General features: G+C 44.4%; 1 protein-coding gene across 5 annotated transcripts in view; it reads right to left on the bottom strand.

Moving 5' to 3' along the window:
• cbfa2t3 (CBFA2/RUNX1 partner transcriptional co-repressor 3) overlaps positions 1-26,492 on the bottom strand; it is a 40,339-nt gene that overhangs the window by 12,569 nt on the left and 1,278 nt on the right. For 3 of the 5 annotated variants that reach the window (XM_034558446.1, XM_034558419.1, XM_034558429.1), the window contains exons 1-5: positions 25,025-26,141; positions 5,227-5,382; positions 2,714-2,955; positions 2,335-2,424; positions 1,388-1,569 (exon numbers count right to left, since the gene is read on the bottom strand). In XM_034558446.1, the coding sequence (XP_034414337.1) occupies positions 1,388-1,569; positions 2,335-2,424; positions 2,714-2,955; positions 5,227-5,382; positions 25,025-25,337 (983 nt within the window). In that variant the 5' untranslated portion in view covers positions 25,338-26,141. Of the gene's footprint in view, positions 1-1,387; positions 1,570-2,334; positions 2,425-2,713; positions 2,956-5,226; positions 5,383-18,820; positions 21,729-25,024; positions 26,142-26,492 lie in introns of those variants that run through there. The other 2 variants (XM_034558455.1, XM_034558438.1) reach the window with 2 other exon arrangements.

The raw sequence follows: 26,492 nt of genomic DNA on the forward strand, positions 1-26,492 counted from the left end.
CCTGAGTAAAAATACGTCAAAGATTTTACTTTGCTATAAACTGTCAGCACAATTTATTTTCAAAGATTACAGCATTTACACTATACCTGTTTGAGGAATGTCTAGCAAGGAACACAAACTTGTTTTTTAAATATCTCCCACATGGTGTATGCAAACACACACACACACACACACAGGCACGCGCGTATCCCTGCTGAGAGCTCCCTGTTGTTCAGTTACAGTAAGGCAGTGCTCCTCCAAAGCTTTTGCACAGCTGTACGCCATGTGTATCAAACAAAGCCAAGTCCAAAAGTACACCCTGCGTCTCAAACTCTTAATCTGAATATCCCTCAGCTGACTCTTAGATTGCAAGAATTTTTCCCTCCCACCCTGCTCTCGGGCTTAAAGGGCAATGTGGGCTGTTTGACAGATGTTTGGTGGAACTCATTTGTGTCTGTGTACTTTTAGTGAGCATGTGTGTGTGTGTGTGTGTGTGTGTGTGAGAGAGAGGCTGTTTTTTCAAGCCATCTGGACAGTTTAAATGGGAGTGTTGATATTAATCTGTTTAGCTGGATGGCAATAGCCAGGCATTCCGATGCAAATCACTCTTTTATCATCTCGGGGATCAAAGGCGAATAAATGCAACGCTGCCCCATGTAGATGCCGTATTTACGTGTTTGTGTGTGTGTGTGTGTCTGTGCTTGGTTATCTATGTGTATATGTGTGTATGTCTGCTGTACACATCCCTAGTATCTGACAACTCAGAGGAAAAGCTGACACGATGTAGGCCCTGCCCTCGCCTGCACCGTCCTCCCCCTCCTCCACGAGCCTCTCCTGCTGTGTATAAGCCACAGGTCAGGAGGCGGAGGTGTGCGGATTACAGTGGGATTGTAAAGCTCCAACCCCTAGTCCCATCTAAACCACCACCGCTCACCTCCCCACACCCCACTCCGGATGTGCTCAGTGTTACGGTCAGCACATCACCATCTGGACACATCCCTGACATATGGACAGCTGCTGGGAGCCCGCAGGTCAGGCAGCCGCAGAGAGAGAGAGAGAGAGAGAGAGAGAGAGAGAGAGAGAGAAAAGGGAAATGCCAGCTAAAAATGTGGGACAATTGCAAGCCATAGCTCACTGTTGATCTTTCTATCTGTCTTAGTTGTGCTGAGAACATTTACTGTACTTAACTCCCTCTTCTCTTTCTTTTTCTACAGTGCATTTATCTCACCCCTCCATGTCAGAGAGCTGGCAGAGCCAGCCTGGCATTGGTTTTGTCCAGACTTCCGCCTCCTGCACGGAGGATTTATAGCCTCCCCTTGTCCCTTGGCATTCTGAAATATCCTGAATATCATCTACAACAGTGTGTGTGTGTGTGTGTTTTTCCTTATGTTATTTGGAGTTGTGCTACCTGTCAGGGGTCCTTCTCTTGCCGTGCTCATTCATCTCCAGCATGATCTCAGAGGAGTCGAGGGGCGAACTAGCATTGGCGTCCAGGAGGAGCTGCTCGTGTTGGGCCAGATACTGAGCTGGAGTCTGCTTGGCCAGCCTGGCACAATGGAGCAACTCTCTCTGCAGCAGGGGCAGGTTTGCCTTCAATGGTAAAGAGAGGGAAGACAGACATGACTGGATTAGGAATTAAATAAACTGTTGCAGGAAGGTAATAGATTTATTGAGCTGATGTAAATGTGGAGGGTGTTAAGTGGACAAGAAGTGAGCTAGAGGCTCAATAACAGATAGATGGGTGAGAGTGAAATAATGCCAGATTAGGGCAAGAATAAAAAGAAAGTAATAGATGAAGAGACAGGATGAGATAAGACAAGGCCTCTAACACCTTCCTCTGTCATGTCTCTCTCTCTCCCTCTCTCTCTCTCTCTCTCTGAGTGAGCCAATGTGTATATTGAGTGTGTGTGTGTGTGTGTGTGTGTGTGTGTGTGTGTATGTGTGTGAGTGTCCGTGCTGTCAAATCGCTCTCTCAGACCTGTCCGGTTGATATAAAAGAGCCATTGCTGCAATGTCCCAGATGTGGAGTATCATTGCTTGCCAGTAGTTCACACACACAACACTTTTTAACGGACATTCACAAGCACATCCAACCATTGTCTACATAGTACTACAAGCACAGTTAACACAGTATCACACACCCACAGGTTTCCCTGTGCGCCTCTCAGTGAACCCTTTCTGCTTGGAGGCAGACTAGGTAAGGTATACATGCAGTGTCTACACATACACACACAAACACACACACACACAGTCCTGAACACTGGCCGTGTGGACAGCAGCGATGAGCTTTGAGCGTGTCCATTGAAGACATCAGCCTTGATTTATCTTACATAACATCTGTGCACAAGTATTTACCTTCAGGAAGGGAATGACGAACGGCCTCAGAGGGAAGTTGGTGGCCTCGTGAAGTTTGGAGTGAAACTCTTCGATGGTGAGAGTGGAGTTCTGCCCAAGACAACAGGGAGTGAGACAAAGAGTTGCTAAGAGACACACTTTTACGTTTTATCTTGTTTGTATCTTGTATCATTTTGTTGTGCGCAATGTACTTTTCTTTTTTACTTTCGGGACTTTAAGGGCATCGTACTTTCTGATTGTTGTACAAGAACAATTAACAATATGTGCAATTATCATCAGGTATAATACACAGACACAAAGTTAAATAAAGTCTGGAGGAATGATTGGATATAGAGTAGTGCTGTTGGAAAGATTCAACATGTCTATAATCACAACTTACCACCAGCCCCAGCACAAGGCTGCGTACTCTCTCCCCAATCTCAGGCGATATGTCGTTGCCAAACTGCTGCAGCGTGGTCAGGAAGCGCTTCAGTTTGCAGAGTTGCCGGGCACCACACGCTGGTGGGAGCTGCTGGTTGGAAAGCGAGGCCGTCGACGACATTGCCGGCCCATTACTGAAGCCGTTGGGCGTGGACGGAGCACCGTTCAGCGATGTAGGAGAGTGGCTGCTCCCATTTAGCACTGCAGATAAACAGACAGAAGGAAGAGACAACGTGAATTGGGTCAGTAGTTTTAGAGAGACCGGGGGGGGGGATGTGGGCAGAAGCACTTATTTATTACAGATCTGGGGGCGTGAGGTGGGCAGAAGCACTTATTTATTACAGATCTGGGGGCGTGAGGTGGGCAGAAGCACTTATTTATTACAGATCTGGGGGCGTGAGGTGGGCAGAAGCACTTATTTCTTGATGATAGAGAAGTGTGTGGTTAAGATAAAATATAAGTAAGCCACACAATAGACTCTAATTCAACACCATGCCATGCAGCATATGATGCACATCGTGACTTCAGTGGTGCACATTTCTGCCAGTTTGGCTGAGCGCTGTCAGTGTGTGTGTGTGAGCTTCAGCTGTCTCACAAGTGGTACCATCTGACACCCCCCCCCCCCCGTCCCCCCCAGTCTCCCCCTGTATCAGTCTATTTCACCCTCCTCACCCTCTCCCCCTCACTCACTCACTAGAACACAACTATAAGAGGAACTTGTTAAAGAGGGGCCAAAAATAGTCCTGTGGCCTGTGTTACTTTTATTCCAATAGCAGGTGTGTAGCTAAATCGGTCCCTACACATGTCCACCAGCTGATAGTAGATTTGCAGCTTTAAGGTTCAGAATAGAATCAGCATTCATACACATATATAATCACTCGTGTATTCCTTGCAATGCCGGCACAAACAAACTCACAAATAGCTCGCAAACACACGTTTGAACTTTTCCCTGTTTTCATATTTTCATATTGGAGCCAGATGAAAATGCATGCAGAGTACATTGAATTGTGATTTACATGTCAGAAAATAAAGTTATTTTACCTTTTCCCACTTTCAGTCTCGTCAGTGTGTCATTTGAAAAAATATATACATTTATGTACATTATATCTGTGTTTGAATACCTAATGATTACAAAATGTAACATCATTTTTTTCTTAGATTAAACAAATAGTGTGGCCTGTGTATGAAATGTTGAGTTAAAGGATTGTTTTTCATTATAGCGGCATATGCAGGCACTTACACTCAGCAAGGCATCCAAACTATAATTAAATAACCGCTGCAGTAACTTTATCTTTTCAAAATGTATCCAGGACTCTTCAGTTAGCCATTGTGTACTGTAACACTACACTTTGTACACACTCTTGAAAACAATGTACAGTTGAGTTGTTCAGTAGTTCCTGTGGTTCCTCTGAGGCGTGCTTGCTGCTCTTGCTTGCTGTGGGTCGAGGGCCTGAACACATATGGACTAACCCATGTGATCCCAACAGGCAGCACTTTTGTTCTGGTTTTAGAGAGAGGTGCAAGCAGAGAGCTACACTGCTGACCGCCCGCCACAACAGGTGAAACAACATGGCCTGTCATTGCTATATAGGGAAGAAAGTAGTCTACACACTGCTACGCCGCCCAACCAGCTGGTAAACAACGCGGACACGAATGCACACACAATGCCACAGCCGCACTCGCACATGCGCTCACACTTGTCCCACTAGCAAGGGCATTCTGCACCCTAAAAGACAAACACACACACACACACACACAAATAGATGCTTGCAACACATATTTGAGATTTCTCTCCCTTTACACAAGCATATGAAGTGTCCGTGACAGTTGAGCTCTGAGGGACAAGTGTCTGTGTATTCCATTGTAGATGCCTTGAAGTTGCAGAAGCTTATTTAGTTGTGTATTGTATAACAGACTGATCGGTAAGTCCTTTTATTTTAACATGTAGAAGGTCTTAACGACATGCTGACACATCGTTAGTGAAATCAAGCTGTAAGATAAACTACATATTACTACTAATTTTGGGGCAGGTGGCAGTAGATAGTTACAAATTTACAAAAAAAGTATGATAAGCTAGTATTAGATGCATCTTAACCTCTCGGCCACTGGTTGCCCTAATTTATTGTAAAGTTTTGATTTGGAGGCCAAATGGTATTTGACCTATAAATTACAAAATATATGACTACATGTCCATGTCAGGTCTGTAGGGAATTTGCAATGAACCCAGCTCACATATCTATGGCTGTCTTCTCCAGTGCTTACTGTGAAATGAAGAGGCTGTTCAGTACGCCGAGCAGCTCACTGTTTCTCTCACACCTGCCTGGTTAACTGCTTGCTGACATGATGCCTCACAAAAGGATCAACTTCCAGTCAAAGAAAACATAAATCTCACAGCATGTAAACTGTGGGTCTTGTACAGCTAATTAGTTTCGGGTTAAGATTTTGGACTAAAGGAATAGAAAGGGTCCTTACTTGATTTACTCGTAGCCGGGGTGAATGAAGCATTGCGATTGGTTGCTTGGCTGACAGCCGGGGGTGGAGGAGGCATGGTGGGTGGGGTGGACCTGGGCTGGGTTTTCACATCCGCAGGTGAATCTGGCATTGTTCCAACCTTCTGCACTCTGCTACCTGTGATTTGAAAGAAGAAGAAGAACACAAGACAGTCATCAAGATGGAGCCCCAGAATGAAAGATCATCATACTTTCAGAGTGGAGACAGCTGGTTAAGGAGGAGACCACTGACATTTTCACCTGGGAACCATCGATTGTTTCCTGAAACCATAAGAGACCAAACAAATCAATGCAGGGAGTGGAAATGAATCCAAACTTGTATTGTCTCTCTCTTGTTGGAGATTCATGGGCCTGGGAGATATACAGTAACACCTGCTCACTCGCTCAGCTGCTACTGACTGAGAGCCTCCCCTCCCCCATCTCTTCCCTCTCTCTCTCTTTCTCTGACATCCCAATCAGTGCCCCTGCACTGTAACCTCCAACCTCAGACACACACACATATATTCACATGCACACACTCCTCACTCCTCTCCGCCTGTCCCCTCTTGTCCCCTAGTTCAGACAGCCGGCTTGACAGCCAGTGACAAGTGCAGCTGGATCTGCTGCTGTCCATCACTGGACTTTTAGCAGAGCTCCGTCCTGCTACCAGAAGCCTCGCTGTCCTCTGCCAGCCACCCTGCCAGCACCAAACAAGGCAAGGCCAGGCTGTGGAGGGTGAAGGGAATGGATGGTACGGCAAATGACATGAGAAGAAAACATGAGACGCGGTGGATGTTCCACACGTGTGTGAGGACTGTTGCTTTACGCTCTGTATTTGTGGCAAAGGGCCTTCACCAAAAAAGCTGTCATGCTACACAACTGCATACGCATATTTATATATATGTAGTGAATAAATAATCAGCAGGTCTGTTTTTTAATGCTTTATCTGTGGAGTGTTGACTGTCTTTTTATCTATGCGTCCGTCTGTCACTGCAGCTGCTGGAACCATATCTTTCTGTAATGTAAACCTGAGCTAAGAGGTGTGATGCCTTGTGAGAAGATAGTTTTAGAGTATGTGTACATGTGTGCAACCGGCAGGGGATGCACTAAATGTGCACTGTACAGTGAAAAACTATTGAATCAATATGCAGCACAGTTTATGTCTTAGAACATAAATGTGTGTATTTGCACTATTACTACAAACCACCAATAAGTTTAGTGAACACGTGCATTCATAATAAAAGAGTGAAGACAGGAGACCCTTTTCAGGGTTCAAAGCAGATGCAAACCGCATTGTAGACTTTATTGATTCTCAATAATTCTCTTTTTTTCCTAATGTATTATAGGATTAAAGATATAACTGGGTCTGTTCTCTCAAACGTGGAACCCAAACAAAAGCCAATCAAAAGCCTTATTTCACATTTCACATCCTTCTGAGGATAGAGTAGAGTTCCCTGCTAGGGTGGCCCTGTCATGAGACACAGGGAAAGAGGTTATTATAGGCAGTGATTACTCCTTGTTATGCTACTAATAACAAAAACAATACCAAATCAAACAGCCAAAGGCCTTTCATACATCTGAACAATGTTACACAACCTCTTTTACAGCTGCAAATGTATTGTAGTCACCAACTAACATGTTAAATCACTTTCAAATAATGTGTTTTGTCATTTCACTCCTCATGAGACAACTGTGAACCCAGTGTTTTCCTCCACAAGACTCCTGCCTCAGTTGGCCTCAGTCCTTGGTGTTAGCCTATTTCTGAGAGCTCATGGAGACGCGTTCAACAGCTGGTGTCTGTATTTAAAGAGTGCCACTCTGGAGTGTGCTGTACGAGGGCCATTGACACAGTGATCCTCAAGAACACGAGGGGCACTCGGCTGTTTCCCCCATGCCAGACGCACTGAACATAAACACACAAGGTTGTAGATAGAGGCAGATGGGGAGGGCTGGTATAAATAGATGCAGCCATTCTCTTCTAAAGAACCCTAAACACACAAACAGGCTATCTCTGCTGCCAATTTGGTTGGCTGCTTCCTGTAGCAAGGCGGCCATATGTTTCAGTAAACATCCTCTTTGATCAAATGTACGGTTCCACTGTATGCAGTGTGCGTTGAAGGACTTACATGTAGTATATATCTGACACAAAAAAAAATCACTATATGTATTATAATAACCAATCCTACTCCTGGACTGTACCCACATTGAGAACTCTGAAGTTGCACTCAAATGAACAAGAGCTCGGAGGAGAGGAGAGGAGAGGAGAGGAGAGGAGAGGAGAGGAGAGGAGAGGAGAGGAGAGGAGAGGAGAGGAATAAGGGGGCCGTCCTGTCTGTCTGTCGGCTCCCACTGTGGGATTATAGACAGCTGTTTAATCTGACCAGCTACAGGCACAGGGCACACACATATACGCATCATGCTCTGGATTCCACTTTTAATATATTAGGAAGTCTGCTAGGTCTGCAACCCCATCTGTGGCCATCTGTGCTCCCATTGTGCTGTGTCCTGAAGGACGAAACATTCAAACCCAGAGAAGTAGAAAAGGAGAGAGAGAGAGAGAGAGAGAGAGAGAGAGAGAGAGAGAGAGAGAGAGAGAGAGAGAGAGAGAGAGAGAGAGAGAGCGAGATGGCACACCAAGTAAAACAGACCTGTGGTTAAAGTTCCAGGTCTGGACCATGCTCATGCTGCTGTCTGCAAGCTGCTCTATTTCCCCCCCACAGGTTTTTATCTGGCTCTCTGAGAGGAGCCACTTTGGGATCAATACAGCTGAGAATAGATCTGCTCAGGATACAGATACCATCTGTCCCAAACAATCAGTATTGAATATAAGGCTCAAAATAAAACAATAGGATACAGTTATTACCTCCCTTTTGGCCGCTGTCTGTCTCTGTTTCTCCGACTTTCTGAACAGCTGTATGTCTGTACGTTTGACGTTATTAGGGCTTAAATATTGCACAATATTGTCTTCTACGCTCCCCTTGTGCCATGATGAAACAATTCACAATTCACTGCGAGACTCACACAACCACAGATCCTGTACTGTACTACTGCACACATGCAGCACAGTGGTTTGTCTAACTTTCTAAAGCTCTTTTGGGGTCTCATTATAGATTCATGGACATATGCCTCCATTAAACCCCTCAAGGGCATACACAAATAAGTACCATCGTGTCATGACAAGCCATTAGAAGGCTGCTCAGATACATTTTGCTATCATTTCACATTGGCATATGTCCTTTTTTTTCACTGTATGCATATCTGCGTGTATGTCCAAATGAGCTTTTGCTTTCACTGGAAATACAGCTGCAACTTATTAGCTTTAGCTAACCACTGCACAACAGTCCCCTTAAATCCCTCCTGTCTATTCAATCTCTCGTACTCCACAGAGACTCTCACCAGTGACCACATTGCCCTAAAACTCTCCCTCTGTCTCTCGCTCCTTACATCCCTCCCTCCCTCCTTCCCTCCCACTGTAATTCCCCATGTCTCCAGGAATGCTGTTGTTTTTAATTTCTCCCAGCTGCTCTGGCTGGCTGCCCGGCCGCCTGCCTTCCCACATCTGTTCCCCATCAGGCCGCTGAGGAGTCCACACAAACAGAGCCTGAGCCCCTGGCCCCCAGCCTCCCACCAGGCCTTCGTATCAAAACATGGGGATTGTAGCCCAGTGCCATAGACCTAAGACTTGGGGATACAGGACCTACAGAACCCTCCATTCGTACCAGTCCAAAAGCCAATCAAAAGAAAAAGAACTGCTGGCATCAGTAGCATACACCCAATAAGTCATCGTCCTCTAACCTAGAGCAATCTACATTTAAAAAAAATAATATTTTTTCTTACATATGCCTTGTTATGTGTGAAGTCGGAACTATGTCACAGGTAGGATGGGAGTGTGTGTGTGTGTGTGTGTGTGTGTGTGTGTATTTGCGTGTCAGCACACAGGCTGCTTCTGCAGACAGATCCCAGACTCCACTTCATCTTGAGCTGATTTAGAGTTCAGAGGCTTTAAAGCCTTCACTAATGACAGGGTGGGAGACAGGCCTGCAGTGCCTGTACACACACACACACACACACACACACACACACACACAAATAGATACACAGATGTATGCACACATGCACACAGGTTTGCTGAATGCATATGCTCACGCTGTGGACACAAACACATATTTCACCCTATGTTACTTGAGAATCCCTGTGATAGTACACATGCAGTGCCGGCTGAACAAACATGTTGAACAAAAAAACAAACTGGATGAGGGGGGTGGTTCTCCTTAATAAGCACTGACAAAAGCTCTCCTGTCTTTGATCAGATCACCATGAGCAAGTCATTGACAAGTCACCAGTTTTTCCAAGTCAAATGCTTCATCATTTACTTTAAAATGTCTAAACTGGCCAGAAAAAAAAGGATAACTTGAGGTTAGGCAGGGAGTGAGAATGGATTAAAGACAATCTATCCAGGGCTAAGGGTAGAGGACTTGTACGTCTGTCTCTCTGAGCTGCAGGGATCCTGTCATACAGTGCTTATATCTGTGAAAGCTGTTATTGATGTAATTGTATTGAAGTTCTCGCAACCATCTGTTCTCCTTTGGGAGGGCCTGGCTCCTCTCGTCGGCAGTGAAGTGGTTATGTGCAGCATATCACTGCTGCCGACGTGCTTGCAGAGAAAAAACTTCCTTTTCAGATTTTCCCAACGGCTGCTAATAAAATCCAGATGCTAGACTGGAGCTGTTTCTGCCTCGCTCCCTCGTCTCTCCGTTCCTCCTTCTCTCCTCCCTCTCCATCTTCTGCCCTTCAACATCTCCCCCCCCCCCCCCCCACTCCCATCCTCCTCCCCCTTTTCCTTCTACATTGCTAATCATTTATTTTGCTCTTTTCATCTACCTCTCCTCTTTTCTCTCCCTCCATCCTCCCCCTATGATCCATCCATCCTCGCCTTTCTCCAGCCACTAACCAAGAGCCATTCCTAAATAAAGGAAAGTATTTGTGACATTCAGCCGAGGCCGCCGAGCCAAGAACAACTCCCCGGCTAGCCAGACACATCTGGAGTGTGTTAGGACTGCACTGGGCGCTGGTACCAGCACTGGCTATCCCACCACACATACACACAGAAAGTGGTCACAAAGACTGGACCCTAGGACTCAAATACACGGCATACATTTTCACAGTGACTAGCTTGTTGTTTTCATCTCACGTTAACAACTGTAATTCTTGTTGCTCGCCAGACAGCCCAGCAGCTGTATGCACGAGTTCTCAGTTGTACTTGTGACTATGTTGTTTACTCTTCCTCGGCAGCAAAAGAGGAATACACAGTTTAAATGCAGAATTGTGCAAGTGCATGACTACTTTTATTTATTGTGTATATTCTTTGTTCTGTGTATGCATATCAACTACTTTGGAGCTCATGCATGTGCATTGTGCTTCTGCTTGTATCTCTGAGTGTGTGTGTGTGTGTGTGTGTGTGTGTGCATGTTGCTCCAGGGTCTCTGTGTGAGAGGAGTTGAACACCTGAACATCAATAACTGTCATGTGGGCCACCTGGGACCCCACAGCCAGCTTGCACCATGGGCACACAGCCATCACCAGCACAGCTGCCACAGAGCGAGAGAGATATGGGGGAGGAAGTGGGAGACAAGGAGGGGACACACACACACACACACTCGCACTATATGAGGAGGTGACTGTGCATGTACATCTGGGAATGGGTCAGAGAGACAGAAAAGAAGACAGACACGAACAGAGAGAAGGACTTACATGTAGGCTCTGCTCTGAATGATAACTCCCCATTGTTCCCTCTCATCTACTTCTTTCTTTCTTTTCCTCATCCTGTCAGCCATGTGCTTAATTTTGCCAGCTGACAGCTTAGCCTCAGGCTGCCATGTTTCGATATCAGATCAGAATTTCTTTCGTCATTCCGCTTTTATATGAGATGCGTTAGTGGGCTCCATCAGACATAACATAATTCATTGTAATATTCAGTACGCTGTTGATGTATAGGTATGAAATAGAGCTCTGCACGAGTCTAAAACTTTGCATGATCGGAGATTGGTGTTTCATCCATTACTGACTATCCGCTCACTATGTAACACTTTGACTATACTTTGCCTGTTTCCTTCTTCCCACTGAGCATTGCATATCTACCTGCAACACATGGCATGCAGGGGCCCAGATGATTTTCACAGTAAGAGAGAGAAAGATTATTTTTTTAATGAATTACATTTGAAAATAACCATAAACACATGTATAATGAATAGCAATAAAAGAGTAAAACACATTTGAAAACTGCCTCTGTCATCTGCTGTCGGAGGATGTTTACAATAAGTGCACTTACATAAATGAGCTCCCCGATCCAAACACCTGCAGCCTCACCCAGCACCACTTAGCTCATCAGGCTTTTAATTACACTGTTAATTGCATACAGGCAGCATGAAGGGCAGCCTGGGAATAGGGCAAGGGGGGTCTCCTGAGGACCCAGCCTGACAAGTCTGACAAACAAAGAGGAGGTTTTCTACCAACAGCAGCGACAACAGAGCGACTCTGGAGGCCGAGAGGAGAAGCAAAACAGGAGACAAGAGCTTCAAGTGCCTCATCAGCAGTGCTGTGACCACGAGTGATATCACTTCCTGCTCTGATCAGTTTGACATGGAGACTGTGAGCTGAGAAGTGAGAGAAGCTGGGGGTCGCACAAACATAGAGGAGGAGGAGGAATTGAGAAGAGCGGAGCCATGTAAAAAAAAGTTACACGTACATCTTGTGAGCTGCTACTTTACATCTGGATTAGATCATATTGGTCACAGGGGGAGGGGGGAGCCGGGTGGGTTTGGAGTGGGGTGGTTGAAAAGAGCAAGCGTGGGAATGTCCCCCTGTTCAGTTTAGGGCATGTGGGCTTATTGTATTTGTGGGAGTCTCCTCAGAGTGACCTGTCTGTCGTAGAGCTCTGCGATAACACAAACATCCTCTTGACTGTGTGCAATCTGGACACACACTTACATGCAAACAGGACCACAAGGCAGCTGATGTGAGAAAAGCAACACAGGCATGGGAAACTCAGTATTTTTAGAGGTTTTCACCTCTTAATATTTGGCATTTATTCCTCATCCTTATCAAATGTCTCTATTGATCTGTTAGTATATCAGTCTCACTGGCTGTCTGTCTCCCCCTCACAGCAGATGTCCTCCCTCCATTTCTTCCAGGAGCAGTGTTTGAGGAGGTGTATCCAGGAAACGGTGGCCGGAGCTCACTTCCTGTGTGACAGGTGTGCGATGGAGGCCTGACAGCTGCTGTCCTGCTCTCTCTTTCCCTCTCTGTATTCCTCTCTCCTGTTTCTCCCTCTTTCCAACCAGCTGCAGCAGAGAGCAGCTCTGTTTGTTCTTACGTCACCGCTGCTGCCTGCTGATTTATGGAGCACAAAAGACTTAGATTTGACCCTGGCAACACACCACGGCAACTGCAGCATCTCTGTCCTTCCTACCCATAAACCCAAACCCCCTGTGTGTGTGTGTGTGTGTGTGTGTGTGTGTGTTAAACGGAATGCCTATTTTCTCCACAAGTCTCAATAGCTCATGTGCTTTGTGCACCATTAAAAACCTGACACTGAGCTGCCACTTACAGCTAAGATAGGAACACAAACAGCAGATTAGTCATTCTCCTGCTTGATGTCATGTATTTCAATTCATTCAGTGTTAAATGTCTGCTCTGTCACTATGGAGCTGTCAGCACTGACAACACTGTCTTGAACTGCTCCCAAGTCTGCCAGCGCTCTCATACCTCTTCATTTGGCCTGCAGGCATGGTAACAATAGCTCCTGACATTAGCCAGGCATGGGTAGGGTGTTCTGTATTATCCTGCAGGACCCCATAGGTTTCACACATACACACACACATTGACACACACAAACCGGTGGGAAACAGAATGTGGCGGAGGAGGATGGGCGGGGCGGGGCGGGGCGGGGGGCGGGGGGGGGGGGGGGGGGGGGGGGGTGGAGGCATTCATGTGACAGGTTAGAGAGAAGCTTGACAGTTTCTCCATTTAGCCTACAGCCAGCTCATGCTGGAAGCTGCTGAAATAAATACCAGCTACTCCTCTGGGACGCGAGTCGACTACGGGACGCCGCCACAAAAACAGAGCGAGCGGTGGAAGTAGGAGAGTGACTGCAGTGCCAATAACATGCTGATTATGTAAGCTAATTGGCAAATTAGAATGACCCGCTGTCATGTCATGGTCAAAGTAAGTGGACAGCAAACAGTGGTACTATAAAGGAACTGTCCCTTTATGGATCATAAGGAGTTTGAGAAATTATACTAGAATATGTATGAACAGTTTAATTAATTCCCAAATTGTGCATTGGCATTGCCACTAAGTATAAGGTCAATTAGTGGCAGTTCTATAATTTTGACCAAATCAAGTAGACCTGCATATAATCGTGGTCAGATCTTCCAAGACTACTGTTCGATAACATGATGTTGTTTTAATGATATATGTGTTTGTGAGAGGAGTTTGTGTAATGACAGGGACTAAATTATTACTACTCTTAAATTATAACTCACAGAGGTCAGACACATTACTAATGGGAGGATTTTTTTAGACACTTGAAAGACAGTGTGGAAACTATCAAACACAACCCTGACACCCTGCAGAGGCTCCTTTAAATGCCAGGCGAAGACTCGCTCCTCTGTGACCACTACTCTTTGACACATCAAGTAAATCTCTGACCTTCCTCTCTCTGCACTTCAAATACCTCTGAGATGCTAAAATGTCCATTTCCTAGAGAAATTACTAAGCACTTCACACTGGCAATACTTTTATCTGTGTGTGTGTGTGTGTGTGTGTTTTGTATGTCGAGAGAGACAGGGAGGCAGAGGAAGGAAGGCTGGAGCCGAGATTAAGGTCTGTACAACTAACTGGTAACACAACGGCATTCTGTTGCTCAGCCTCCCATTTGAAGAGAGACGGAACCATCTGTGTGCCACAGGATCTGTTTCCAGGAGATAACGGCTTTTTATAATTTCACAAATACTGTACACGGAGACAGAGACATGCCTTCCTTCCCAATCTCTGCATGCATGCTCCTGTGTTAGAGCATTTCCTCAGTCGTCCAGAGAGGCCTTAATAACTTCAGTCTGTGTTCCTTTGTGCTTGTTTGGTCCACGCCTGTGATGAAGGCCTTGGTGTGGGGCAAAGGGAAAGGGAGGGATTCATTATATCAGGTAGCGGTGGCGATATGAACTTCCTATTTTCTCTGTTGGCCTGTCCATTTGGTTTGATTAAAACTGAGACCAGCGCTACTGTAGATTAGCACAGCTGCTTCCTCTGTCTGACTCTGATTTGAACACACTTCCTACCGTGAGGCAGAGGGGGTGGGAGGTGAGAAGGCACCACTGAGAGAATTGGACAAGGCAGAGAGGAGGGTCAAAAGAAGGTCAGAGGTCAGTGAGGAAGTGAAAGTTGAGGAGGGAGAGCGGGAGGTGCAATAGGCACAAGACAAGGAAGGGAGGAGGAGGAAGTGCCTGTTTTTCCTATAGCTATACCGGCAATTCAGCTATGCTTTACATGTGAATTCATCAATGTTGTGACATTTGTTTCCTTTTGTATTCATGATTGAGCATTGCTGAGCACTGGAAATGTGCCTCTCTTTTGCAAATGCATAATTGAGGGTGCAATTTGTCAGTGCTGTATGTGCTGAACTAATTTTAGTAAAATGAAGTCAATTCAAAAAATAATTTCCATAAATGCTCTGCAATAAATGGTGAGTTTTCATCCTTGAATGCCACAGATAAGGTAGTGAGGATAATTGCTGCATACAGGGAAATGTGGAGAAAAGATGGAGACCATTCCAGTAGATGCAAAACAGAGTAGTGACCATCCTCGCAGAGAATAAACGATGAGCGTGTATTTGTTTGTGTGCTATATATTATTCTTGGGAATCTGAGAGGATATGGGGACATGCCGGGAAGCGAACGGGGAAAAGAGAGGAAGAGTGATATTTCACACACACACACACACACTTAGGGTTTTACTTGTCCTCCACCCTCTGCTCTGCTCTGCTCCCACGCTGTGGCGTCAACAGGTCAGCCATCCAGTGAGTGTGTTTCTTATTCCATCAGATGTTGGGAAGCTGTTCGCTCCTTCGCTCTAGTCTCTGACATTCTCCATCTCCCCAGAGAGGCTGGGCAGCCTTGTCACAGTAATGTCAAACACATGTGGAACAGACCAGGGCAGACCAGAACACACACACACACACACAGGACAGAGGACAGAGCAGGAGGCAGCCAGAACCACACTTTCCAACTGTGTATTAGCATAAACAACAGTAAAACCATAGAGATTCAAAGCCCGGAACATCCCTTCATCACGCCTTAAGTTACTTACTTACCCCCATATTACACATTTACACACATTTACACACTGGTCTCATTAAACTCACTTTAACTGTGAAATAAGTACACTGAGTTTCTGCACCAGGCTGCCATTCATTTGTCATCCTGAACAAACCAAAGAACAATTAACAAAAGTTAAACAACTTTCATAACGAGTCGCTGTCTCCTCCTTAACTACCATCCTAATTCAGTGTACAGTCTTTTTGTGCTCCTATCATGAACACACACACACAATCAAAGGGCGTCAATGGTAAGACTAATATAACCAACAATTATGGCTCCCTCTCTCTCTGCGGTTCTCATCTTTCTGGAGCTATTTGTTCTCTGATACACAAGCTTAACAGAGGATTTTTTATTTTCCCTCTTATTTTCTAAGTATCTTTATCTATTAGAGGCTAAGGTTCCTGGAAGTAAACCTGTGCAACTGCCTACAATCAGCGAATCTTAGAAAAAGATAGTCCCATCGAGTGGTTCTTAAATTGAAGTCACAAATAAATAAAAATGTGGAGTAAAGAAACACAAACAACACTTCGAATTGAGGGATGAAACATATTTGCACATGTCAAAAGGCACAAATATGAGCGGGACAAACCACCTTATTTTGAGGCATCTGGTGCACTCTAAGTGCAATAACACAGTTTTAGAGGCGGAGATTAGGCTCACCACTTAATATAACATGAACAAACAAACATAAAAATAAGTAGGCTGCACTGTACACATTGACACTGTGCAGCTTTGTGTCATTTCCAGATCATAAAAACACCCTGGTGTAAAAGGAGAAGCTGTATAGCAATGGTTTCTAACTTGGGGATCTGTTCGTGATTGACTGAAGAGAAAGAAGAAAATAAATGTTCTGCTTCAAAAAAATGTAAACTACTCTAAACTACTAACGCAGTATCTAATCTGTACGATTAGATACTGCTCCTTGTCAAGGGGTCACCTGATATCAGATACAAAACCATATCTGTTGGTTGACTTTCAGGAGGGCCGTGCATACACAGACCCGTAAACACACACACACACACACACACAAACACACACACACACACACACACACAGGCCAGATGTCTTCGGCTTGTGTCAACCGCTTGGCTTGTCTTGTTTGTGATGGCCCAGGTGTCTGTGTTGTGGTGACCACCTGACTGGCTCGCTGTGGGCTCGCAGCTCCCTCCCACCAGAGGCCATCTGCTCTACTCATTAATGAGGAGACAGCCAGTTTCACCTGCACTGCCCACATTTAGATCCCAATAATTACCACACACGCACACAACGAGCACACGCAATGAGCCCACACACTAACACAGTAAGCACGTAAGCAGCACAAAGATCCTGGAGCATCAAGTCAAGGTACCGAACGAGTCGCGTCACACAGAGATGATGAACAGCACTGACTTTCACCAGCTCCTGATACACTAGTTAACATTTGCACGTGCTAGAAAGGATACAAACATGATTGGGCCTTTGATACCTTGATGGTAAAACACAAGACATGATGTGGCTGAAATAGCAGCAATGAATCATAGAATAATGAAACAGGAAAGAGAAATCCCACCGTGAATAAATGGCAGTGAAGTATGTATCGCTTCTTTTAGTCATTATACATAGCAGACTTTATGCGGACTCTCCACTGGCCTGTGAATTAGCCTGCTGCCGTTTCTTTTAAAGTCCTGTGGTATGTTTCCTTCTGCATATGAAATAGAGGACGTCCCATCAATACACCTGAGGTAGATGGGAACTGAATAAACACTCGGCAGGCTGGGGTCATAATGAATGGCCTGCCTTTTAAGAGAGCTATTTAATGATGAAGTGGGGACATCTGCCTTAGCAGGCGGCTGGCCGAGCCCAGCTGAGCGATGGGGCGGCCAGCGCTGGAAGGAGAGCGCCTGAGACGCTCGCTTGGTGGTGATGGAGGTATAATGTGCGGTCAGGCAGGGTGTCTGCACTGCGGTTTCACCCCTGCAACCTCCCATCTATTGTTCAAGACTATTATCAACTGTTCAATTATTCAGAAGATATTTACCAGGGCCAATTATACAGGGCCGTGTCCTGCAGAGAAAATGGCCTGAGTGTTTTACTGTTGCACTCACAGGCAGAGGAGCGTGCTGCTGAGGCTGTTCAAGTGGGGGTAGAAACCTTTCTCTTCTTGTTTCTTCTCAGGGAGTGTCCCTACTGTCACAAAGGCTCACTATATATTATCCACCTTGATTTCAGCTTTTTCTATCCCCTTGCGGTTGTGTTTATTTTCTTGGGTTGCCGTAGTACTCCTGTTAAACACTTCCTCTACCTCCTCCTTTAATGTCTCCACAAGTTGGTACAGTAATAAAAACACCCTGCACTCTCCATAAAGGATTGCTCTTCTTTTTGTTCACACACAAGTGGACACATGGTGATGCACCACAGTATCATTACAAAAGGTGGGGGTTGTAATCTGAGGCACCATGGAGTTCAGGTCAGAGTAAATGTCTAAGTGTATCCCTTCACACCTATCGCCTCCATTCATATAATTCATAGAGACCAAAGATTTCACTTTGATGTGCAGCACAGACTGATGCGCAAACAACTCATGAACCCTCTTCAGTCTCTCTGTCTCTGTCTCCGCCTCAGCTCTCTCACCACGTTTTGCTCAAGACACAAAAAAGCCAATGAAAGGAGATAAGCGGATATCTTGGTAATGATAATTATGATATAATAACTAATATCAGACTCGCTTTTTTCTTTCCATTCTAGTCTGCTCTTCAGTTTGCATGTCCCGATCTCTATACCTTCCATATTATAAGCAACAATTAAATAATAATAAGAAATGTGCTTTTTCACTCACACAGGATGCAATATGTTCTACTATACTGTATATCTTAAACCTTTTGAAGACACAATATTATGTAAAATGATTAAATTAAAGTAGATGTATTTACAGAAATAAAGGATAAATATAGCAAAAAGGCATTTAAAGTAAATAGATCTATGAACGGTAGCCTGGTTTGTCTTCATCTTGACATTAACACACCGTTCTAACAGCTGCAATCATGTTGACCAAAATGTGAGAGTTTAAACTTGAGATATTTCAGCCGTCTACGCCTTTGAATGTGAAACACTCCTTCCATTGTATCAAATGTTCCTAGTGCATTTAGACCGGGTACACAATTCACACCAATAACAAAATAAATATTTCCATTCAACACAGTTGAGTTTGCAGGTTGTACTTACTTGGTGAAGGTCGAGGTCAAGCTGAGGTATTTGTAGCGGTGATCATCCACATCAGATAGCTTCTAAAACGGGTTTTATATCATCTCAATCCTCATTATTTGGGAAAAATTAGAAAGCCTTGGCTTAGATAGTGCAGGAATAGTTGCTAGATAGTTCAGTTGTTATTCCTTTTTTGTTTGTTTTTTTAAATATTGAGAGGAAAAAGAGACAGAAGCCACAGTCTAACACACACACACAAATGTGTAACTTTCCTTTGGGAGGTCAAACGGGGCTATGACTTTCCAGGTATAAAAAATGATGAGGTATTTCTCTCGCCAAGTCTCTTGGATCCTTAAGCACATTGATGTCTTTGGTTTTGGAGGAACTGTGTGTGTGTGTGTGTTTTAAAGCAAACAGCTTCTTGTGTTGACGGTGGTGAAAAAGAAGAAAAAAAATCACAACTTGTCCCAGTCATGTAAATCCGCTCTCTTGCTCATTTTTAACCACCCCACATAGAAGAAGGAAAAAAATCATAAAAATACAGTTTCAAATGCCAAAACGTGCTTTCTGATCGTTATTGAGCAGCCAAAAGTATAACCGGGTTTCTACTTTGTCCACAAATCCTCGCGTCTCCCGTGTGAAACCGCAAATGATTAAGATGCGGATCCTGTTGTGTGCAGGGTGCGCCTGTTATTCCTCGCGTGACAACTTTAAAGCCCTCTTCTTTAGTTCAGCCACGGTCCGTGGTGTCAGGAGCAAGTCCTTATACATCCGATCAAATTCTGGTCCCTTTTTTCCTGAAAAACAACACCGTTTCTTGACAGCCCGTGAGCGGCAACTCTCCAACCACGCTTCTCTGTGCGGTCCTTCTCCTCCGCCGCCGACGCGCCGATCCTCCGCCGACCTGTCTTCGGATGGTTGTTTGAAAGAGAACCACTTCTCCCGCAGAAAACACGCACAGTCAGCTGAACATCATTGACTGGTTGTTTTTTTTCTCCCCCGTCAATTCACAATTGTGGTGGTTTACAGACTTGTTTTGTCTTCGCTGATGAACGGAGCTCACGAGCTCACTGTACGCAGTAACCGCGGCTCTCTCCTCCTCCTCCTATCTCTGTCCTCGCTGTAGCCTTCTGTCTGCGTTTAAACACCATCTGGAGCTCCTAACCTCTCGCTCTCTCTCTCTCTCTCTCTCTCTCTCTCTCTCTCTCTCTCTCTCTCTCTTTCTCTCTCTCTCTCTCCATCAGAGGCGCGAGCTGGCAGCTATGTACAGGAATCCTTTCTAAATTGAAGCTCATCCAAATTGTAGCCTACAAATATCCCATATTGGAAACACAATTATGCCATTGCAGGCTAATATATTGCAATATATTACAACACGATATGAACGCATATTAATCCGTGATTATGGGTTACACTTGGCTAAAATTGCATTGAAAACATTGACACAATGCATTGAAATAAATATAAATAATATGAATTATGTGCATGTATGACTTCAAGAGGGCAGCCTAAAACTAATTATTTCCGATGCTACCACAGCGGCGAAATCAGAGAGCAAGAGATGAGTGAAAGACAACTGTCTGAGTCCCGCTGTCTGCCCGTGGGTGCCGCTGTTTCCCCATAACAGGACGACAAGGACAACAAGGAGAGCACAGTTGAGTCCACGAGACTGCAGACTTTATTTACTTTAAAAATGCAAGAACAGATTTCAAAGAACTGAACTAAAACTAAATAATATATTTGTCTGCATGTGAACACGAGCCAGTGAATGCATAACTTGTAACGTGTATTGTTGTCTTTGTGTTGTATTGTCATCGTTAGCTGGGTGGATTGATGTGAAGATGGACAGACTAAATATTATTATTATCACTGCCATATTGTTCCTTTTGTATAACTATGTGTGTATGCTTCTTTGTTGCTTTGATAATGAGTAGTTGTCCCACTGTGTATAGCACATATTAATAACTTTAATATTCACATTTTAAATATTGCTGCATGTTTATATCCTATTTAATGGCTATCTCGTCAAGGCTATTGTAAATTAGGCTGCAAATCATAGTTGGATTAATTGATTAATCATAAAACTAAACATATTCGAAAAATACCAAACGTTTCCAGTGGTATACAATGTTATAAAACAGAAGAAAGCAGCAAACTCTCGCACTTCATTCAAGACCTAGACATATATTAGAAAAATAATTCTGTCAATCAACGTATTTATAAATTGACTAATCATTTCAGCTATAAATGACAAATACACTTTTGACTGACTTTGGTGCATTTACAGTAATGTTTATGAATCTAAACAACCAATAAATAAATACACAAATATATCAGATAAGCAGACATAATTACTCAGAGAGAGACTGAGAAAAAGGTACTTCTAGTTCCCATAGTGAGAATCCTCCACCTGTCCACACTTGGTTGTTACTCCCTTTGCCTCACCCACCTGACCTCTCTCTACCTCTGCCGGACACATACACCCACACACACATACACACGGACACACACACAGACACACACGCACACAGCCGTAGAGGGGGACAGAAGACAAAGCTGACACCCTTCTGACCTCTCCTGTGTCTACAGAACAAACAGGACCAGCTTGTAAAGTACACACAGACAGCTGTTCTGCCCCGACTGCAGTCTCACCAGCCTCGCCAGCCCCCAACACAAACGCTGCCTTTATATGGAGCCAGGAGGACTTTTTAAAAACTGCTCCAGCCCTGATTAAATAATGTGAACAAGCAAGCAGGGGGAAGCCCCACAGCTCTTTGATTGCAGTGTAACAAACCCCCCCAGGCCCATGTGAAGGAATAATTTCAGGTAACCTCAGGTCCAGTGGCAGTGTTTTAGTTCACACGACAATATGCCAATTTACTGTAAGTCTGCAGCTGTAAACATGGTTACACACACACACACACACACACACACACACACACACACACACACACACACACACACACAGTGAGACCCACTAGCATTACACCCATAAACAGATGCAAAGGCCATAACAACCTGGGTCTGTGTAGCTGGAAGTACTGTTGTCAAGGAGATGGATGGAGTGTTTATGAAACTCCTATATTTCTCTCTTTCAGAGTTATGGCCTTAGGGGGCTCTGTACACATGCAGCATTGTGTGTGTGTGTGTGTGTGTGTGTGTGTGTGTGTGTGTGTGTGTGTGTGTGTGTGCGCGTGCGTGTGTGTGGGTGTGTGTGTCTCAGGATGTTACTGTAGGTGGCTTATTTGTTTCCCGTGCAGAATACTGAAAAGGGAAGAGGTGTGCGTGTGTGTGTGTGTGTGTGTGTGTGTGTGTGTGTGTGTGTGTGTGTGTGTGTGTGTGTGTGTGGCCTTGAGTGACAGAAAGGTTGGCGATGGGGGTCGCATCCAAAGAAAGGATTCCTGTCTAGGTGACAGCTCCAAGATTGACAGGATGCTATTCTCCTCGGGAACGGCGTCAGTCAACCTGTCAGCCTCCCTGTTCGACAGCCTCTCACTCCTCTTAATTTGGCCTTTTGTTGAGCGGTCACTGGGTTAGCTCTGACACTCCATGTGGCCGGCCTGATAAACTGCACAATGAAACACACGCACGCAAGGTGGGAACTCGCTTCGATGAACCCTCAGCGCCATAAAACTGCGACTGGAAATCCCTTTGATGGCATTTAATGGCGAGAACGGCTTTGTTTCCCCCATTCTTTCGATCCACTATCTCTCTGTCACCTCACAAACACATGCTGTGGACTCTGTTATGTTGACAGCATCTCCTGGATGGTTGAAGAACCAGGTTTGGTCATTGTGCTGGTATGGAAATGACCATTTATCTCCCTCTCTTTCTGTGTGTGTGTGTGTGTGTGTGTGTGTGTGTGTGTGTGTCAGAGTAAAGGCAAGAGAGAAGTTTGCAGCATTTCCTCCACTCACATATTGTAAATCCGTTCCTATAGCGGCAGTCACAGGCTAGTGTGTTGACAGGAGATAAGGCTGAAAGGAATGCTAGACCCATTGTGTTCCTGCGCTCTTCTCTCTTCCCCTATCCTCTCCTCTCTCGTGCACTTTCAACAGACCACACTCTTATGGGGCTGCCATTAAAGTCACCATTGTAGGTTCCAGGCAGCCATGGAGGGAGAGAGATAGAGAGAGAGAGAGAGAGAGAGAGAGAGAGAGAGAGAGAGAGAGAGAGAGAGAGAGAGAGAGAGAGAACATCTCAATTGGTCAAAGCAGAAACAAAAGTTGTAAATGTTAAGCTGATAGAAATTCTGATGAAAAAAAGATTGGGTTTGTGTTGAGAAATCTCCCTTTGAGTCACACAGACTTTCCTCCGTTGATGTGCTTAAGAGGATGTTGTTCTCTCACTTTCTATGTTAATATCCTTAATATTTGCATGTCCTCAAGCTGCTCCATAATGTTATGAAAGAGGATGAGACAGAGAAAGAGAGAGAGAGAGAGAGAGAGAGAGAGAGAGAGAGAGAGAGAGAGAGAGAGAGAGAGAGTCTATCTGCGATAGGCGCAGTGTAACGGATCATTGACCCACCCACTCAAGCACATATGCTGGAATGCTGCTTTTACAAATTGCACCCATAGACCCCCTGACATTTTGTTTGCAATCGAGCAGCAAAGTGTTGGGTTCTTTGAATCATCCAGACATGATGTGAATTTAAAATTTGGATACAATAATGTCCTTTGACATAGCTGAGGGTTGTTTTCTGCCACAAAACAACTCTAATAAGAGCACTATACACAACGCATGACTGTGGCTGTTCTGACCTGTTCTTTTCCTATTCCATGTACTTTTTCAGATAATTCATCCTTTTTTCTTGTTTGCAAATACTGACGTATTGAAAAATGCTGAAATCATATTTCACTTGAATTGAATATATTTTATTAGGATACGGCCATTCATTTCTAAGCCATGCAAAACATTAGATATATAGAAAATAAAGATACTTGCAGATTGATTTTGCCTAAATTCCTACATTGTTCTACTGACTAATCAGGCAATAGGAAGTGAAAAGTGTGAGACACTTTGATTAGATCATGTTTATCTGCAGGGGGACTTCTAGGAGTGTGTGGCCTTTAACTTCTACATGCATACAGGTACAGTAAGTGCATGCATCTGTGTGTTTTCTTTGGCCAGACTGCCAGGTTGAGTTAGAGTGGTGGCCAGGGTCACAGCTGACTGACAGATGTGCAAACTGACAAAAGAGGAAGCGACACCTGATTGTATCAAGTGTTGACTCAAGAACAGGATATGCAGCCAGAGAGAGAGGCGAAACAGGCAGTAAAAAATCTTCAGTATGCAGGTGAATACACCCCCATACACTCACATGAGAAAGTCACTGCTATATATGACTGTGTTTCCCAAGAAACCATATGTGTGAGTATGTGAATATGCGCTTGTGTGAGTGCGTGTTTGTGCGTGTGCAGACAGTTGGTGGTGCTGGCACTGGAGATAGAGAGTAGAGGGGGATGAGGCACTGTATCAAGTTGTGAACATCTGTTCCTCATAGAAACCACAAAGCTGGTGCTGAGGAAACAGAGAGGATAACTTCTCTCTCTCACACACACACACACACACACACAAAAACACACACACACACCTCATCACCACCTTGCCTCTCCTCCCACACAGACCTCTCACTTTTTTCCATTCCTTATCATCAACATATATCTTTTCTCAAATTTTTTAATGATCTCTGCCACATGTATTTGCGTCTATCTGTGGTAGAGATACAGTGAGGCAATCGTTCAGCAATGATTCGGTGAAAAAGTTAAATGTCCGTAAATATTTTCATACAAAATGTGTCTAATTTTTGCAATGTCATTCTGGTTGTGATAACATTGTTTATCGACTTAACAGCTGAGATACGGTGACATAGCAAACTGCAAGACAACCCAACCCACAGAAAAGGGTATGAAAAGGGTCAAGAAGCATAAAAACGTGAGTTCACACAAACCTACATACATCAAAACTTCAAGTTCACAAAATGCATCAGATAAAAAGAAAAATTGTGAGATTGTAAATAAGAGAGTGTGAAGATGAAAAGGACAGTGATATCTAAATCAATTACATCTTAAAATTAATTTTAAGGACGGTTGTGTACTTTATCTCCACTTGTGAGAAAAAACTGTAAAGAATAGCCTATTCATAGCCGATAGAGGATTGGCACAAAATTATAAAGTCTATGATACAGCAGACATGAGCCAAGGCTTTGTTAGGGATTCACTGCACCTTTTCCCTCAAAGTCCCCTGATTTAGTCCTTTCTCCTTTTCTTCCTCTCTCCATCTCTCTCATTGCCTTCCTCCCTCTATATCTGGGCTCGCTGTGAGGGTGTGCTAGTGCTGGGTGGCAGTTCCTTATTGTAGAGTGTCTATATGAGTGTGTGTTTGTGTGTGTATGTGTGTGAGTGTGTGTGTGTGTGTGTGTGTGTGTCTCTGTATGCTGTGCGCGGCTGATAAGACCCAGGGAGAAGAGCCAGCGTGCCGACATATTCTTGCCACCACGGTTATCGCCCGTCGCAGCTGTGCCTGAGCTCTGCGACATCTGCTCCCTCACAGGAAGCCTATGCTGCAGCTCACAACACCTCTCACACACACACAAACACACACAGACACACACACACACGCACAAACACACACATTACTGACTCTTTTACATACAGTGTGAACATATCGGCGGACAAACACACACACACACACACACACACAGTTATATCAGGTTAACTACTTGAGACAAAAAGCTGTGTCTACAGTTCACATTGACACATTTTGATTTCCTCAGTCTATGCATTTGTGTGTGTGTGTGCGAGAGAGAGACGAATGGGCTGGAGCACCGACACCACAGTTCTACTGGGTTTTTATCACAGAATTACAGGGGGATGCTTATGACTAAGCCTAATTATAGAGGTCTTATCGCTACAACGTTCACAAAGCTCATTACTGCCAAGAGACGGCAGGCGCTGCAGGTAATTCACTACGTTGGGTATTAGTCCTTGCTCTGGCTTACAGTTTCTACATATTTATACTCTATAAAATTGGGCCTTTAATGTCTGATTCTTAATGCATCTCTCTTTCCCCGAACCTTTTGCTGAATAAAGTGAAGGTTTTCTTTTTTTACCTAAAGGCACTACTTCAGTGTTTTCAGTGCTTTGAGAATCAATTACGTTTTTTCTTCTCTCTCCTTTTTTCCTGGATGTATTTCATCCAGGAAATACATCTCATCTGTAGGTTTTCTCTCTGTCATTCATTCCCTCTGATGCACCCTCATGACCTGCATGTGTCTAGTATGAAACCATTGAAGCTGAACAGTGAAACTCAAGAATCTAGGTCTGTTCCTTGCAGCTGTATGAGGATGCCCAGAGGAAGACCCCCCCACCCACCCAATGCTCCAAGAACCTTTTTGCCTCTCCAGTGCCACGGGACAAATGTGCTCCACTGGGCTTGTTAACAATAATGACAAGTTTATTTGTGCTTGACAGCTCATGTGAAGAACATAATGCGTGACAATAAGAGGATGCTGTTGAGAAAAATTGCTCGTGGTAACCAACTTGATCCTGATTCATGATTCAATTTGATCTCAAAAGTGAGTTTGTTTTGTAAAAATGTCCAGAATGCAGTAAATGCACTGAGAAACAAAGCTGAGAACATTTAACACATAATCGCTTTGGAGAAGGAAACCAATTTAGATGGTACAATTTGA

Source organism: Cyclopterus lumpus, chromosome 3 (assembly GCF_009769545.1).
Source record: "Cyclopterus lumpus isolate fCycLum1 chromosome 3, fCycLum1.pri, whole genome shotgun sequence".
Classification (NCBI taxonomy): Eukaryota; Metazoa; Chordata; class Actinopteri; order Perciformes; family Cyclopteridae; genus Cyclopterus; species Cyclopterus lumpus.